General features: G+C 42.0%; 2 protein-coding genes and 1 long non-coding RNA gene across 3 annotated transcripts; 1 reads left to right on the top strand and 2 right to left on the bottom strand.

Moving 5' to 3' along the window:
• Positions 1–7,144: 7,144 nt before the first annotated feature.
• LOC115125951 (trace amine-associated receptor 6-like) lies at positions 7,145–8,110 on the top strand. The gene has a single exon (XM_029655540.2). The coding sequence runs from the start codon at positions 7,145–7,147 to the stop codon at positions 8,108–8,110; it is 966 nt and encodes a 321-aa protein (XP_029511400.2).
• A 1,596-nt stretch (positions 8,111–9,706) lies between these two features.
• On the bottom strand, positions 9,707–11,137 carry LOC135567768 (putative nuclease HARBI1). Its single transcript, XM_065014990.1, is given in 5 exon segments — positions 9,707–10,219; positions 10,314–10,425; positions 10,522–10,634; positions 10,703–10,885; positions 10,888–11,137. Coding segments are annotated over 5 exon segments (1,014 nt in total). The 3' UTR covers positions 9,707–9,863.
• Positions 11,138–11,836: 699 nt separating this feature from the next.
• LOC135567767 (uncharacterized) lies at positions 11,837–12,771 on the bottom strand. Its single transcript, XR_010462395.1, has 4 exons — positions 12,422–12,771; positions 12,158–12,334; positions 12,006–12,067; positions 11,837–11,923 (listed from the first exon to the last, which is right to left on the bottom strand). It is a non-coding gene; the product is annotated as an uncharacterized LOC135567767 (long non-coding RNA).
• Between the last annotated feature and the right edge of the window lie 5,805 nt (positions 12,772–18,576).

Here is an 18,576-nt window from a genome sequence, read left to right on the forward strand (position 1 = left end):
ATCCTGTAGCACAAATTCCCAAAAGTTTTGGGACACTGTAAAGTCTATGGAGAATAAGAGCACCTCCTCCCCGCTGCCCACTGCACTGAGGCTAGGAAACACAGTCACTACCGATAAATCCACGATAATCAAACATTTCAATAACCATTTTTCTGGACCCTCTCTTTCTAAAAATATCTGCCGCAATTGTTGCAACCCCTATTACTAGCCTGTTCAACCTCTCTGTCGTACCGTGTGAGATCCCTAAAGATTGGAAAGCTGCTGCGGTCATCCCCCTTTTCTAAGGGGGAGACATTCAAGACCCAAACTGTTATAGACCTAAATCCTACATAAGGGACTACGATGGCATTACCCGTATGGATGATGATGAGGATCTCCATATTGCAAATGTACGGTCCCTTACTAGACATCCGTGAATGTTATTAAAATAGGCCGACAGACTCGGGTTATGCCCCAGGGTCGGATCTTCCGGGAAGTCATCAAATAACGTCTCTCGGACATTCGGATTCCATTTTCTAACTTACATTTTTTGGTAATTTTTCCTCTGTTCTGGAAAATTCCAACAGATGGTGACTGGCTGCTTATTGCAAATGGGCAAAACATCACCAAAGTGACATGGCCATTTCTCTTAAACGGAAAAGACTTTGAAGATGAAACTCGGTGAGCACAGGTTTGGCCAAATGGGCTTTTAGCCCAGAAACAAGATGGCATCGAGGCCTCAACCCTTATTGATTTTATCTGGGAATAAAGGTAAAAAATGGTAATAAGGCGCTAATTTGACTGCTTCACGTCAAAGTACATGAACCTACGGTGTAAGGAAAAAAAGAACCAAAAAAAGAACCTAGATTTAACTTTGGATTGGAGATGTTTAATGTGAGTCAGGAAGGAGAGTTTACAGTCTAACCAGACACCTAGGTATTTGTAGTTGTCCACATATTCTATGTCAGAACCATATAGAGTAGTGATGCTGGATGGGCAGTTAGGTGCGGGCAGCGAACGGTTGAAGAGCATGCATTTAGTTTTACTTGCATTTAAGAGCAGTTGGAGGCCACGGAAGGAGAGTTGTATGGCATTGAAGCTCATCTGGAGGTTAGTTAACACAGTGTTCAAAGAAGGGCAAGAGGTATACAGAATGGTGTCGTCTGCATAGAAGTGGAACAAAGAATCACCAACAGCAAGAGTGACATCATTGATGTATACAGAGAAGAGAGTCAGCCCGAGAATTGAACCCTGTGGCACCCCCACAGAGACTGCCAGAGGTCCGAACAACAGGCCCTCCGATTGTACATACTGAACTCTATTAGAGAAGTAGTTGGTGCACCAGGCGAGGCAATCATTTGAGAAACTAAGGCTGTTGAGTCTGCCAATAAGAATGTTGTGATGGACAGAGTCGAAATCCTTAGCCAGGTTGATGACTACGGCTGCACAGTACTGTCTCTTATCGATGGTGGTTATGATATTGTTTAGGACCTTGAACTTGGCTGAGGTGCATGACCAGTTTGAAACCATATTGCATAGCGGAGAAGGTACGGTGGAATTCGAAATGGTCGGTAATCTGTTTGTAAACTTGGCGTTTGAAGACCTTAGAAAGGCAGAGTAGAATAGATATAGGTCTGTAGCAGTTTGGGTCTAGAGTGTCTCCCCCTTTGAAGAGGGGGATGACTGCGGCAGCTTTCAATTTATGGGAATCTCAGACGATACAGAAGTGAGGTTGAACAGGCTAGTAATAGGGGTTGCAACAATTTCGCCAGATAATTTTAGAAAGAGAGGGTACAGACTGTCTGGCCTGGCTGATTTGTAGGGTCCAGACTTTGCAGCTCTTTCAGAACATCAGCTATCTGGATTTGGGTGAAGGAGAAGTGGGGGGGGGGGTTTGGGCGAGTTGCTGTGGGGAGCATAGGGCTGTTGACTGGGGTAAGGGTAGCCAGGTGGAAAGCATGGCCAGCCGTAGAAAAATGCTTATTGAAATTCTCGATTATTGTGGATTTATCGGATGGTAACAGTGTTTCCTAGCCTCAGTGCAGTGGGCAGCTGGGAGGAGGGGCTCTTATTCTCCATGGACTTTACAGTGTTCCAGAACGTTTTTTGAGTTTGTGCTACAGGATGCAAATTTCTGTTTGAAAAAGCTACCCTTAGCTTTCCTAACTGCCTGTGTATATTTGTTCTTAACTTCCCTGAAAATGTGCATCTCACGGGGGCTGTTTGATGCTAATGCAGATCGCCACAGGATGTTTTTGTGCTGTTCAAGGGCAGTCAGGTCTGTAGAGAACCAAGGGCTATATCCGTTCCTTGTTCTAAATTTTTTGAAGGGGGCATGCTTATTCAAGATGGCGAGGAAAGGCACTTTTAAAGAATAACCAGGCATCCTCTACTGACGGGATGAGGTCAATATCCTTCCAGGACACCCGGGAAGGCCTGCTTAGACACCCGGGAAGGCCTGATTAGAAAGGCCTCGCTCGCTGAAGTGTTTTAGGGAGCGTTTGACAGTGATGAGGGGTGGTCGTTTGACCGCAGACCCATTACGGATGCAGGCAATGATCACTCAGATCTTGGGTGAAAACAGCAGAGGTATATTTGGAGGGCAAGTTGGTTAGGATGATATATATGAGGGTGCCTGTGTTTTTGGATTTGGGGTTGTAACTGGTAGGTTCATTGATAATTTGTGTGAGATTGAGGTCATCAAGCTTAGATTGTAGGATGGCCGGGGTGTCAGAACGAGCTCTGAGGATAGATGGGGGGGCAATCAATTGACATATGGTGTCCAGGGCACAGCTGGGGGCAGAGGGTGGTCTGTAGCAAGCGGCAACGGTGAGCGACTTGTTTCTGGAAAGATACATTTTTAAAAGTAGAAGCTCGAATTGTTTGGGTACAGACCTGGATAGTAAGACAGAACTCTGCAGGCTATCTTTGCAGTAGATTGCAACACCGCCCACTTTGGCAGTTCTATCTTGTCTGACAATGCTATAGTTTGGGATGGAAAGCCAGGATTCAGACACGGCAAGACATCCGTGTTGGCAGAGTGTGCTAAAGCAGTGAATAAAGCAATCGTAAGGAGTAGGCTTCTAATGTTAACATGCATGAAACCAAGGCTTTTACAGTTACAGAAGTCAACAAATGAGAGCACATGGGGAGTAGGAGTGGAGCTAGGCACTGCAGGTCCTGGATTAACCTCTACATCACCAGAGGAATAGATGAGAAGTAGGATAAGGGTACGGCTAAAGACTATTAGAACTGGACGACTAGCATGTTTGGAACAGAGAGTAAAAGGAGCGATAGCATAGTAGGAAGAGAGTGCGCTGGGTAATGAGTAATGATGAGAGAGATATAGTCTCTGGAGACGTTTAACCAGGTGATGTCATCGCATATGTGGGAGGTTGAACAACATTGTTGGTTATATCATATTGAGCAGGGCTAGAGGCTCTACAGTGAAATAAGACTGTAATCACTAACCAGAACAGTAATGGATAAGGCATATTGATATTAGGGAGAGGCATGCGTAGCCAAGTGATCGTATGGGTCCAGTGAGTGGTTGGGCTGGCTGGGGACACGACGATTCAGACAGTTAGCAGGCCGGGGCTAGCAAGCTAGCAGTTAGCAGGCCGGGGCTAGCAAGCTAGCAGTTAGCAGGCCAGGGCTAACAAAATGGGTATAGGGGTCCAAGAAACTGGCTGATGGATCAGCTAACAGTCAAATATGCTCTAGATAGCTAGCAGGCCATGGTTAGCAGAATGGGCCTTCAGGGGACATCGCGCCTGAGGGGCCTGTTGGAATCCTCGGGGGATTAGGTCGCTATTCCAGTCGTGATGGATCAGCGGGGTTCCGTGCCCCGTACCGGCAGTAGAAGGGGTCCGGATAATGTAGCCCAGGAGTGGGCTTCAGGAGTAGCCCAGGAGCCTTAGCCGGGAGATGGCCTAACATGGGCTAGCTCCAGGCTAATTGGTGATTTCTCCGGGACGGAAACGTTAGCCAGGAGTTGTCAACCTGGGTTGCGGTTAGCTAGCTGCGATGATCCTGATGAAAAGGTTTAGAGTTTGCGATAGGAATCCGGGGATATGGAGAGAAAAATATGTCCGATATGCTCTGGTTTGAAACGCGTTGTACGAACTGATGAGAGCTTTCCGAGGTAAAGGTTAGCTGATGACCGCTAGTAGTGGTTAGCTGACTGGTAGCCGGTAGCTAGTTAGCTGGCTGGCTTTAGTTGAGGGATTCCAATTCTGAGGTAAATAGAAATACTTTAGAAAAAAACAGATCCACACCACATTGGGTGAGGCGGGTTGCAGACGAGTATTTTGAAGTTGAGGTTTAGGAAAAATATTTTTTTTAAGTATGCAAATTTAAATATATAAAATATATATATACATGGGACACGACAGGACAAAGACATCTACCTGCTACACCATCTTGGATATTTGTGATATGGAAGTCAAGCATTTTAAGCAGCTAGACTGGCTATCTGTTGAGAAAAGAGTAGTATTAACTTACTTTGGTCCGGTCCACATAATTATCACATGCAGTCCCCAGGTACCTATCCAAATATTTTTATTTTGTAAGAGATGTCCACCATCATAATACCAGTCAGTGACTCTAATATTCACTCTTTTATATATAGGAGTGTATCTGGTAAGAACACATTTATATATTTACCATCACTGTTGATTGGAACAATCTACCTTTTTTTGTCTTTATCAATGTAATGTGTCTGTATCTATGTCATTCGGAAAGTATTCAGACCCCTTCCCCTTTTCCACATTTTGTTAAGTTACAGCCTTATGCAAACATTTATTAAATACATTTTATCTACAGACAATCTACATACAATACCCCATAATGACAAAACAAAAACAGTTTTTTAAATAACAGAAATAACCTTATTTACATAAGAATTCAGACCATTTGCTATGCGACTCAAAGTTGTGCTTAGGTGCATCCTGTTTATTGGTCATCCTTGAGATGTTTCTTCAACTTGATTGGAGTCCACCTGTGGAAAAATAAATTGATTGGACATGACATGGAAAGGCACTTACCTGTCTATATAAGGTTCCACAGTTGACAGTGCATGTCAGAGCAAAAATCAAGCCATGAGGTTGAAAGAATTGTCCATAGAGCTCCGAGACAGGATTGTGTCGAGTACCAAAACATTTCTGCAGCACTGAAGGTCCCCAAGAACACAGTGGCCTCCATCATTATTTATTGGAAGAAGTTTGGAACTACCAAGACTCTTCCTAAAGCTGGCCGCCCGGCCAAACTGAGCAATCGGGGGAGAAGGGCCTTGGTCAAGGAGGTGACCTAGAACCCGATGGTCACTGACAGAGCTCCAGAGTTTCTCTTTGGAGATGGGACAACCATCTCAGCAGCACTCCACCAATCAGGTCTTTATGGTAGAATGGCCCGATGGAAGCAACTCCTCAGTAAAAGGCACATGACAGCCTGGTTGGAGTTTGCCAAAAAGCACCTAACGGACTCTCAGACCATGAGAAACAAGATTCTCTCGTCTGAAGAAACCAAGATTGAACTCTTTGGCCTGAATGTCAAGAGTCACGTCTGGAGGAAACCTGGCACCATCCCTATGATGACGCATGGTGGTGGCAGCATCATGCTGTGGGATGTTTTCAGCAGCAGGGACTGGGAGACTAGTCAGGATCCAGGGAAAGATGAACTAAGCAAAGTATAGAGATCCTTGATGAAAACCTGCTCCAGAACACTAAGGATCTCAGACTGGACCGAAGGTTCGCCTTCCTACAGGACAATGACCCTATGCACACAGCCAAGACAATGCTGGAGTGGCTTCAGGACAAGTCTCTGAATGTCCTTGAGTCCGGAATTTAACCTGATTGAACATCTCTGGACAGACCTTAAAATGGGTGTGCGGCGACGCTTCCCATTCAACCTGACAGAGCATAACAGGATCTGCAGAGAATGGGAGAAACAATGGTGTGACAAGCTTGTAGCGTCAGATCCAAGAAGACTGTAACCGCTGCCAAAGGTGCTTCAACACAGCACTGAGTAAAGGGTCTAAATATTTATCTCAATGTGATATTTAAGTTGTTTGTTTTTAATACTGTACATTTGCAAAAAATTCAGAAACCTGTTTTTGCTTTGTCATTAGGGGGTATTGTGTCATCTTCACAGATGAAAGCAGGTTCACACTGAGCACATGTGACAGATGTGACAGAGTCTGGAGACGCCGTGGAGAACGTTCTGCTGCCTGCAACATCCTCCAGCATGACCGGTTTGGCGGTGGGTCAGTCATGGTGTGGGGTGGCATTTCTTTGAGGGGCCGCACAGCCCTCCATGTACTCGCCAGAGGTAGCCTGACTGCGATTAGGTACAGAGATGAGATCCTCAGACCCCTTGTGAGACCATATGCTGGTGCGGTTGGCCCTGGGTTCCTCCTAATGCAAGACAATGCTAGACCTCATGTGGCTGGAGTGTGTCAACAGTTCCTGCAAGAGGAAGGCATTGATGCTATGGACTGGCCCGCCCGTTCCCCAGACCTGAATCCAATTGAGCACATCTGGGACATCATGTCTCGCCTCTTCCACCAACTCCACGTTGCACCACAGACTGTCCAGGAGTTGGCGGATGCTTTAGTCCAGGTCTGGGAGGAGATCCCTCAGGACACCATCCGTCACCTCATCAGGAGCATGCCCAGGTGTTGTAGGGAGGTCATACAGGCACGTGGAGGCCACACACACTACTGAGCCTCATTTTGACTTGTTTTATGGACATTACATCAAAGTTGAATCAGCCTGTAGTGTGGTTTTCACTTTAATTTCGAGTGTGACTCCAAATCCAGACCTCCATGGGTTGATAAATTTGATTTCCATTGATAATTTTTGTGTGATTTTGTTGTCAGCACATTCAACTATGTAAAGAAAAAGTATTTAATAAGAATATTTCATTCACTCAGATCTAGGATGTGTTATTTTAGTGTTCCCTTTACTTTTTGAGCAGTGTATTTTGTGTGTGTGTGAATGTGTGTGTGTGTGTGTGTGCAGAGAGACTATGGGAAGGGGAGTGGCTGTCAGTAACTCAGGGATAAATAGAGAGGCAGAGCTCAGAGTTTGTCAGAAGGTGGACCTGACAGGGTCACACACAGGACCAAGCAGGAGCAGGACCTCAGCATTTGTACCTTTAATTACAAATGGAGAAGCATGGACAAGATGTTCAATACTGTTTTCAAGACAGAAACTCTTCTTGCAGAAAGGCTTCGCTATCGTCATCTATCTACATAACACTGTACATCTTCTTCTCATTGATTTCAGCAGTTACAGTATTTTTGAACGTACTGGTGATCATCTCCATCTCTCACTTCAAGCAGCTCCACACTCCAACCAACCTGCTCATCCTCTCTCTGGCTGTGTCAGATCTCCTGGTGGGATTGATTGTGATACCAGCAACGACTGTAGCAATAATGGAATCATGCTGGGGTTTTGGGGAATATTTCTGTGTGTTTGAATTCTACATTGCTTATTTATGTACTTCTTTATCTCTGGGCAGTTTGGTCTTGATATCTATTGACCGCTATGTTGCTGTGTCTGATCCCTTATTGTACCACTCTAAAATAACAACAACAAGAATGATGTGTTGTATATCATTTACCTGGTGTTGTTGTATCATATATGATGCTGCTATTATAAAAATATTTGTAAATGTACAGGTATCCAGTAGATGTTTGAAAGAATGTTTTATTGTGAAAGGGTTAAATTGGGTTAATATAATTGGCCTTGTATTTACAATGGCTGTTCCGTGCTCTATTATTTTAACACTTTATATGAAAATCTTTGTGGTGGCCAGATCACAGGCCAGAAAGGTATTTTCAAAAGAGGCTGCCAGTGTGTCTGGTGTTAAAACTGTACAGGCAAATAAGTCTGAGAGAAAAGCAACAAAAACTCTATCTATTGTTGTTGTCAACTATCTCATTTGTTGGATTCCATCTCTATTTCCTTTTGTTTTTTCCTTTTATTTTAGTGACAATTTGATATCATTTATCATCAGCTTTCTGCCACTTCTTAATTCCTTAATTAATCCAATAATATATGCTTTCTTTTATCCATGGTTCAAAGTGACATGTAGACATATTTTCACTCTGAAATTAAGGGGTTCATAGTTCCTATGTTTCTATTCCTAAATTGGACCAAAAAAATTGTTATACTGTTTTGTTGTAATTGCTTCTTTCATATAACAGTACACTGATATTACTTATCTTAGTGTTGTCATCATAGGTACAGGTGGTGTTGATACGGAATGATTTAGCTGGACTGGATTATAAAGACTTGGAGAAGGCATAAACTTGTTTTATAAAATACATTGTTGTCATATTGGGTTGTATATTCAAAATACCTAAGTCTGTGCTTGTTCCATGTTATATAATGTGGACACCAGGAAGAGGACAGCAGGAAGATTAGCTGATGCTTTTGCAGTGGCTAATGGGGATCCTAATAAACACCAAAATTATAAATAGTATGTAAGTATTCTAAAAGTACATTCTGAGGATGTCATGAGGCATTCTAGATTTTGTTTAACATCTCCATTTAGTGGCTCAATTGGGACACAATGACTTCATCAAGTGTAGAAAAGTTTAAATATACAATACTGCATGATGTCATATTGTAACGGCTGTCGTCGGTGTAAGAAGGAGAGGACCAAAGCACAGAGTGGTTAGTGTTCATCTTATTTAATAAAAATCAAAACTGAAATAACAAAAACAACAAAGAAACAGGGGCCTGTTGCACAAAACTAGGATAAGGGATTAAGCCAGGATATCTTGGTGATCCTGGCTCAATTGATCCGTAATCCGGTTGCACTAAAGATGGATAGGGGGCAGGAGGATATGTTATGGTATAAATTACCATGGAGATTTATTCTGTGGCGCTAGCCTGCTCCAGACCAGGCTAAATTCCAGGATCTATTTAATCTCATCCCTAATGTCAGTCAGCAGTCACCACAAATGGAAACCAATAGTTATTTCACTGCTCACTATACATTGTTATCACATATAACTAGACCCACTGTTATTATTTAAACGTTTGTGATCATTAATTTCAATGATTTTGGATAAAAAATGATTTTTAGATGATGTTGCTATCATTAGATAATTTACAGTTTCCCATAGACTATAAGGCTATATATAAAATGATAGAATATTAGGGCCACAGAGGGGAAAAAAACACAAGTCATAATATTGTAACCAGTTGTTTTAAAGGAGGACAGTTGTTAAAATGACAGATGTGGGGCATTTCGTGAAATTGTACTTCAGTATGGTTTCATAAACAAAGACATGCTGATGTGCCAGAATATTAAGTATCACATTGTCATAAGTATCAAAACTGTAAAAACAATATGTAGCTTTTCTGCAGAAAGAACCAGCCTCATAAATTTATGACTTTATCCTTTTTCTTCAGTGTGGCCCTAGTACTCTGTCATATAAACAAATACACATTCCATATGAATATAAAAACACAATGTGTAACATTATGTTCCTTTATTGAATAAGGACAAAACAAAGCAGGTAAACCATCAGCTCCTTTCGAAACTGAAGTCACAGTGACTCTACAAGATGGAAAGCACAGAATCCAAGCATATTATACAAAATGATACATACACATTCAAAGGTCTGTATATAACACACCCTGCATGTCTGCACACTAAAATAAATGCAGGACAAATCCATACACATCAACTGAACAGACAAATGAATGGATGCAGTAGCCTCCCTGCAGCCTTGTATTACACACAGTATACCGCACAAACATCATAAGAGGCCAAATTCGTCAAAAACGAACCCAAAAAAACCCAAATTCCTCTGCCACCGCAGGACATATTTAACCAAAATTGAAAGCACACATACTAACTAAAATAATTCAACACATATTGGTCCTCAGCAGCCGACCACTGTCGTCATCAGGGAAGATTGCCGGATTGTCCCAGTCCATGGCTGGTGGCACTCTGGGGGCCCTCTCCTTCCTCAGGCAGGCCACATTGTGGAGGACAGCACAAGCCACAGTAATATCACATGCCCTAACAGGGCTGACCCTTAATTTGTGAAGGCAGTGAAAGCGTGCCTTCAGGAGGCCAAAGGTCATTTCAACTCTGGCCCTGGTCCTGGCATGGGCATGGTTGTAGGCCTGCTGTGCTTCCTGGGGGTCTGTGAAAGGTGTCAGGAGAAAAGGCTGGCAGCCATACCCCCTGTTTCCCAGCAACACACCAGAGAATTCACCTGTCAACACAAAATCTCATCATTACTACCTCATAAACACAGTGATATTCTTGACACAGCCATGATGGTTATAAATAGGGGTTGTGTGGCTTACCTTGTGATAGGCACTGATAGATTTCAGAGGCCTGAAAGATTCTGGAGTCATGGACTGAGCCAGGCCATTTTGCCACAACATTGCTGATCACACAGTCAGCATTGCAGACCATCTGAAATCATAAGATGAGGAATATTACACCAATCAATGCACATCACTGGCAATGCAGAGTGTTCGTCAATGGACAATATCAAAAAATTATGTTCACCTGAACATTAATGCTGTGAAAGGATTTCCTATTCACAAAATCGGCCTCATGGGCACCTGAGGGGGCTTTTATCCTTATGTGTGTGCAGTCCACTGCACCAATGACATTGGGAAACCTGTCACACAAAGTAATGAGTATCCTACTATGTGTTAACAGTTGTCCTGTAATTTGTAGATCCTCTTACCTGCAATCCTATAGAACTCCTCTTTGATGTCACAGAGTCTTCTGTGGCCAGGGAAGGAGATGAAGACATCTGCTAATGCTTTGATAGCCAGACACACACTCCTTATTGTGCGGCAAATTGTGGCCTTGTTCAGCTGTTCTGCATCCCCCACTGAGTACAGGAAGGCTCCACTAGCAAAAAGCGCAAGGCCACACAAACCATTTGCTCCACACTCAGTGCATGGCTCCGTGCAGTGCGGTGCTTAATCCTGGGACCCAGTAGTCTGCATAGATACCTGATGCCATCTGCAGAAAACCTGTATCTTTCATATAGATGGTCATCAGGGAAGGCCAGTGGGTCCAACCGGTCCCTGAAGACCCTTTCTCGCCTGAAGGCTCTCCTCAGCACAAGTGCTTCTTCATCCACCACATCTCGCACGAATGGGCATGCCATTGTCAGAGCAGAAAGGAACACACAATTTTGGGCCTTCATATAGGCTAGTGGCCACACCTGGTGCTGGGGGTGGGCAAAGAGGGCGATGCCTTATAACGATGACTTGGTTGTACTGATTGCTGGGAAAATAAAAAAACCTTAGAAAGATGCCACCGTCCTGTGTGCTCACAATAAGAGCTCATATGTCATGGCTCACTTGACTTTACGAGAATATACCTAATTTTATTTTGAGCTGTGTCATCTTCTTGGAGCTGGGGAGGAAAGAAAAATAATGATTAATACATTTGTGTTACAGTTAGCATACAGTGTACATTGAAGGCATATCTCACCTCCCTCTCAAGTTTTTTATTTCAAGGTCCAGTTTCCTAATTGTCCTCTTTTTTATTTCGGACTCCAGTGCAAGATTTTCCATCTTTTTCTTCTTGTACTGAATGTCTATGTCTGCCAGTTCTATTTGGCGCCGGAGGTGGTTGCCATACAACTTTCTGATAGCTTGTGAGCTCTGTGAACACAATACAATTAGCGCAGCTGGAATTTGGCAGGATGTGGTGTCCTTTTATTAATACGCACTATGTTGCCAGGCTGGTTTTCCCACTGTATAGCATCTGGGTCCTGTAAAAGAAATTAGATTTTTTGATTTTGATGAGGACTCCTCACCATTGTAGAGTAAATAGTACTTTCACAGTCTTAACATGATATCTCATGCCTTCTGGAATCCAGAGAGATGGTCTCCTCCTCATCATCGTCTCCATCATGTGCTGTTGCTGCTGCACTGGGGCCTTCACCCTATCACATTTAATCGGATTCATATTGAAGCTAGTAGACAAGACATGCCAGGCCTACAGTATGCCTTTGATGGAGTACTCACTGGATCAGCATCGTCTGGTGCTTGTGCTGGTGGCTCTAACAGGAACACAGTGCTGCCAGGCACTGCAAGGCAATAGGTAAACCAAAGTCAGACAGTCCAAATTGATTCAATATGAATGTGGTTGTATCCCATGTAGAGATGGAAGGACATACCTTGAATGAAGCGGGTGGCATCTTGGGAGGAACCTATGCTCGTCTCTTTCCCCCCAGGGATCCCCTCTAAGACGGGCCTGCCTTTATTTAGCTCCAAGGCCATGTCCTCTGCTGGGGTAAGGTCAGCCTTTGGTGACCCACCACCCGTGCCTTGTCTGTGGGTATTCTTTTTCACTGCTAAAACAGTACAGACAATGTGTGAGCAGGCACCTTCTGGGTACAATATATGCTTGTGCTTTGTTAAATATTAGTCAGGGACCATACCATTCTGCAGAATGTTCTTGTATTTGATTTTGACCTGCTGCCATGTCCGTTTTGGCCCGTTCATGTTTAATCTACACACACACACACACACACACACACACACACACATTTAATGGAGTCACACTGCAAAAAATTACTTGGTATTTTTGTCTTGTTTTCAGTAAAAATATAAAAAAATGTATCATAGCTTTATACAGTGTGATGGAGTTACTTTACACAATTTCACTCATATCTGCAGTGCATTTCAATTAAAAATTTAACCGTTTCATAATTACAGTACAACTGCATTTTTGGAGATGTGAATTAAATATTTGAATTGTAATTGTGATGTTTCAGCGGAGCGGTGAGTGTGTAATTGTGCACTACTTACGCATTCTAGTTCCCACATTTGTTTTAGTAAGGTAGTTATTCACACATTTATTAATCACTTTTAAATGATTCATAAGATCATTCATAAGATGTTTAATACATGTATTTTTGAACCATTTACTAATCATTAGTAAAGTAGTATTCCAGTCCCTAATCTAAAGGGAGGACTATTCACACTTTCTTATTACTTTATAAATGTTTTGAACAGGGACCAGTGTCATTTCTCACATAAAGATGGACATGCCATTGGTTGACATTCCAGCAGTACCTGATGCTCCTTAAAGTTTCAAAATGACCTAGAACATATCAATGGACACAACACAGAGGATGTTAAAGGAAATATATTGAACATTTTATTCCAAAACAGTCACTCTGTTGTAATAGTGTGCTGAAGGAAGTAACGTGTTTGTCTGAAAATGATGATAGTCGTGTTTGTTGGCAGTGACTTCCAAAACCCAAAGTGTGGATTGCTGTCACTCATAAGAGCAGTTCATAGACTGCTTACAGGGTAATAGAACCAATATCTAAATACATAATTTAATTGAACATTACGTTTAAAGGGTCACTACCTTTTAATACACTACAAGTGAAGGTGTCCAAATAGTTATGACTTAATCAAATGGGGGTGGGGTACAATATACATAAGGTGTTTTCTTATGTATAAAAATATGTATAAAAATAACTAAAGTGACATTCTATGATGTCGCCTCATATGAAAGATTTGATTTCAAACCCAAAATGCTGGAGTAAAAAGCCAACTTTAAAAACATTTTACTGCAGAGTTTGACACCCCAATGGGCACACGCTGGTTAAATCAACATTGTTTATTATTTAACCAACATGGAGTTGACATTGAATTGACATCTGCACCCATTGGGCAGAGATTGCTTTCAGTAGGTGCAGTGGCCATAGGATGGCAGTATAATTCACAATCTGTGACTGAGAGGGATAACTTCATTCTATATGAAAGAGAAGTATGTCCGTTCTACAAATTACATTTCTATCTGAACTTTCTGTGTTAAGTGAAAAGTGTGCCTTTGCCAAACTTAGAAGAAACCTTCTTTGGGTGGCTGGTAGCCTAGTGGTTAGGGCATTGGGTCTGTAACTGAAAGGTTGCTTAATTCAAATCCCCAAGCTGACAAGGTAAACATCTGACCAGGAACAAGGCAGTTAACCCACTGTTCCTAGGATGTCATTGTAAACAAGAATTTGTTCTTAACTGACTTGCCTAGTTAAATACATAAAATCTGAATGAATAATACCAAAGCCTTTTCATTACAGGAAACTCCCTGAATACAGAGCATTCAGAAAATATTCATACCACTTCACTTATTCCTAATTTTATTGTGTTACAGCCTGAATTCAAAATGTAGCAAATATTTGATACATTTTTCTCATCCATTTACACACAACACCCCATAATGACAAATGTGTTTTTAGACATTTTTGTAAATATATTGCAAATTAAATTAAATACAGAAATATCTCATATACATAAGGGTCCAATTTTAAATTACATGCAGTTTAAAAAGGATTCATAAAGCCTTTTAAACACTGCATAAATCTGTCACAAATCATCTATAACCGTATGCCAACTTCTATAAAAGGTTCATGAATGTGACTTAACTGTGTGACATAGGCATTAATGTCAAATGTGACATAACCGACTAAGTCAAATATGACATAAACCTGTGCTTTATAAAGGGTGGTATAAGCAATGCTTAATAAAGGATTTATGAAACATATTACATTGAGGCATCACAAAGCATTTATAACCTTGTCATGCATCTTGGTAGAACATTGCAATGCCAGATAGTGGGTTCGGTTGCCGGTACTACCCATACGTAAAAATGTTTTCACGCATGACTGTAAGATGTTTTGGATAAAAGCATCTGCTAAATTTGATATATTATATTACTCTAAAAAAAACATTTATTGGATGGCCCAACCGCTTTCCCTCTTGGTTACATAGACAATATTATACCTGACCTCAAATAGAAAAACAACTAAATTGGATTTTCTGTGTTCCTTTTCTGAGGGATTTACCATCACTAAATGGACAGGCTGAAATCAACACCAACGAGTGGTGGAGAGGAACCACAGCTCGGCCATCCCGAGTTCAACGAGCCAGTCAATTGGGCTTTTCTGCAGTATATTAGAGCATGTCCAATGCATCATGGTAAATGCCCATTGAAATACATTCCAAATGGACAATGTTCAAGTGTACACTTCCAATGTATTTAATGAGGGATTTAACATCACCAAATGATCAGGCTGAAATCAACACCAATGAGCGATTGGACAGTGTCTTCTGCAAGTTGACTGTGTCCATTGCCAATGTATATCCATAAGGACTTCCCACTACGAAATGGACATACTGAATCAACATCAAAGAGAAATTCTTACTTCCAATGACTTCCTATGATCAAACACGACAAATAGACCTTCTAGTTGATTCAGGGCTTGACATAGGCTTTAACATGATTCAGGGCTTTGACATGATTCAGGGCTTGATACATATAATTTGGTCAGCAAAAAATGCCATTTGGACATTTCGTATGCCATTTGGACATGGTTCATTGACTTTCGGGTTCGGAAGCCAACTTCCTATGATCATATATGTCATATAAGTTCTCTCACGTCACCCCGCTCCTCCGCTCTCTCCAAGCTGTGCTATCATAAATACCGTATCTTATGCATTCTAAATTACCGCCCATTTGGAAAAGGAAAATGCAATAAATATTTACTCTGAGCTGCGCTTCAGTAAGTTGGTGGTAGAAACCAAGTCCTTTGTCCTTTGAAGAATGTCTCTGGTGGTCAATTGGATACGTTGTAGTAACGTCATTGTGTCATAGACGGGAAGCTCTGTCTGTTCCTTCCTAACCCTCGTTTGCAGCTGCTGTTGCTAACTCAACAGCTAGGAGGTATCACTTCTGTAGTGAATAAGAGTTCAAAGTTCATACCATTCGCAACCAAAGCTCACGCTGATATTGGCTTCATTCTGTAGTTATTATCTAAACCATTCTGACATCGGACCGTCGTCCTCACATCCTCGGAACAGGAGGTTATATTGTCGTCAAGGCTGTATATAGTGGAGCGAGAAGGTTGTGTCTGAAAAGTTTTATAACCCACGACTCTTCACAGGGGTGGGCCACTGATTGAGCAGAGCCCTAGCCTTATGAAAACCCAATTCTCACATTTTAGAAGCTAAAATCACATTTAATCCCATCACAAATCATTTAATATTCAAACATTTCAATTGAACAACAATACCATGTGAATCCGATAACTCTGATGTGTAGACTTTCCACTGTAGAGTTTATGTCATCTTATCATTGATGAGAATGTCTCAGATGACAACCGAACTGACATCATATTCATTAAGTCCCACAGCATATGTTCAATTGGTCGAATTACCAGAATATACTGTAGTTCATTTCCCCCCAACTTCTGATGTTCCCAGAATCTCTATGTTAACCAAGGAGTTTGCAAATGTAACATCAGTAGGGTAGAGAGAGGAAAAAGGGGGGAAGAGGTATTTATGATAGTTTATGATAGTCATAAAACTACCCCCAGGCCAACGTCATGACACTGCCTTTCTAAGGTCTTCAAAAGCCAAGTTAACAAACAGATTACCGACCATTTCGAATCCCACCGTACCTTCTCCCCTATGCAATCTGGTTTCAGAGCTGGTCATGGGTGCACCTCAGCCACACTCAAGGTCCTAAACGATATCATAACCACCATCGATTAGAGACATTACTGTGCAAAAGTAGTCATCGACCTGGCTAAGGCTTTCGACTCTGTCAATCACAACATTCTTATCGGCAGACTCAACAGCCTTGGAATCCCAAATGATTGCCTCATTTGGTGCACCAACTACTTCTCAGTATGTCAAATCGGAGGACCTGTTGTCCGGACCTCTGGCAGTATCTATGGGGTGGCCACAGGGTTCAATTCTCGGGCCAACTCTCTTCTCTGTATACATCAATGATGTCGCTCTTGCTGCTGGTGATTCTTTGATCCACCACTACGCAGACAACATTCTTCTGTATACCTCTGTCCCTTCTTTGGACACTGTGTTAAATAACCTCCAGATGAGCTTCAATGCCATATATACCTTCCGTGGCCTCCAACTGCTCTTAAATGCAAGTAAAACTAAATGCATGCTCTTCAACCGTTCGCTGCCCGCACCTGCCCATCTAGCATCACCACTCTGGACGGTTCTGACTTAGAATATGTGGACAACTACAAATACCTAGGTGTCTGGTTAGACTGTAAACTCTCCTTCCAGACTCACATTAAACATCTCCAGTCCGAAATGAAATCTAGAATCGGCTTCCTATTTTGCAACAAAGCATCCTCCACTCATGCTCACAAACATACCCTCGTAAAACGGACCATCCTATCGATCCTTGACTTCGGCGATGTCATTTACAAAATAGCCTCCAACACTCTACTCATTAAATTGGATGATGTCTATCACAGTGCCATCCGTTTTGTCACCAAAGCCCCATACACTACCCACCATTGCGACCTGTACGCTCTCGTTGGCTGGCCCTCACTTCATACTCGTCGCCAAACCCACTGGCTACAGGTTATCTACAAGTCTCTGCTAGGTAAAGCCCCGCCTTATCTCAGCTCACTGGTCACCATAGCAGCACCCATAGCAGCACGTGCTCCAGCATGTATATCTGACTCCCAAAGCCAATATCTCACCCCCAAAGCCAATTCTTCCTTTGGCCGCCTCTCGTTCCAGTTCTCTGCTGCCAATCACTGGAACGAACTGCAAAAATCTTTGAAGCTGGAGACTCTTACCTCCCTCACTAGCTCTATTAAGCACCAGCTGTCAGAGCAGCTCACAGATCACTGCACCTGTACATAGTAAATCTACCATCCAATCTACCTCATCCCCACACTGTATTTATTCATCTTGCTTCTTTGCACCCCAGTATCTCTACTTGCAAATTCATCTTCTGCACACCCTACCATTCCAGTGTTTAATTGCTATATTGTAATTACTTCACCACCATGGCCTATTTATTGCTTTACCCCCTTATCCTACCTCATTTGCACAAGCTATATATAGATTTCTCTACTGTATTATTGACTTATGTTTGTTTATTCCATGTGTAACTCTGTGTTGTTGTATGTGTCGCAGTGTTTTGCTTTATCTTGGCCAGGTCACAGTTGCAAATGAGAACTTTTTCTTAACTAGCCTACCTGGTTAAATAAAGGTGAATAAATAAAATATATATATATATATATATATTCCACTCATTAACTGAATTTCATTGATACGGTGTGAGCAGAGAGACAGGATATACTGTGTCAGTTGATGTCATGTAAAAAAGAAAGAAAGGTGCTCGTCAACAATGTTGCGTGGGGGGCAGAAATGGCACACAACACTGTGCTACATTTTTTAAGTATCCAATTACAAAACTAGATTATTCATACAAACTTTATAAAGATAATACAACTATTAGACTGACATTTTACTTAACATGCTCACAACCTGCCATTGAATAAAGGGAGAATACTGTAAGAACGGCCAATATTCTGAATTCTGTCACTGGCCAATATTCTGAATTCTGTCGCTGGCCAATATCCCGAATTCTGTCGCTGGCCAATATTCTGAATTCTGTCGCTGGCCAATATTCTGAATTCTGTCACTGGCCAATATTCTGAATTCTGTCGCTGTCCATTTCAAAAGTGCTGAACAAATAGGCATATTGTTTGTCTTAGCTCGCTCATTAATGTCTTAATCGAATTTACAGCCTCTTATC

The sequence above is a fragment of the Oncorhynchus nerka genome, unplaced genomic scaffold (assembly GCF_034236695.1).
Source record: "Oncorhynchus nerka isolate Pitt River unplaced genomic scaffold, Oner_Uvic_2.0 unplaced_scaffold_1823, whole genome shotgun sequence".
Classification (NCBI taxonomy): Eukaryota; Metazoa; Chordata; class Actinopteri; order Salmoniformes; family Salmonidae; genus Oncorhynchus; species Oncorhynchus nerka.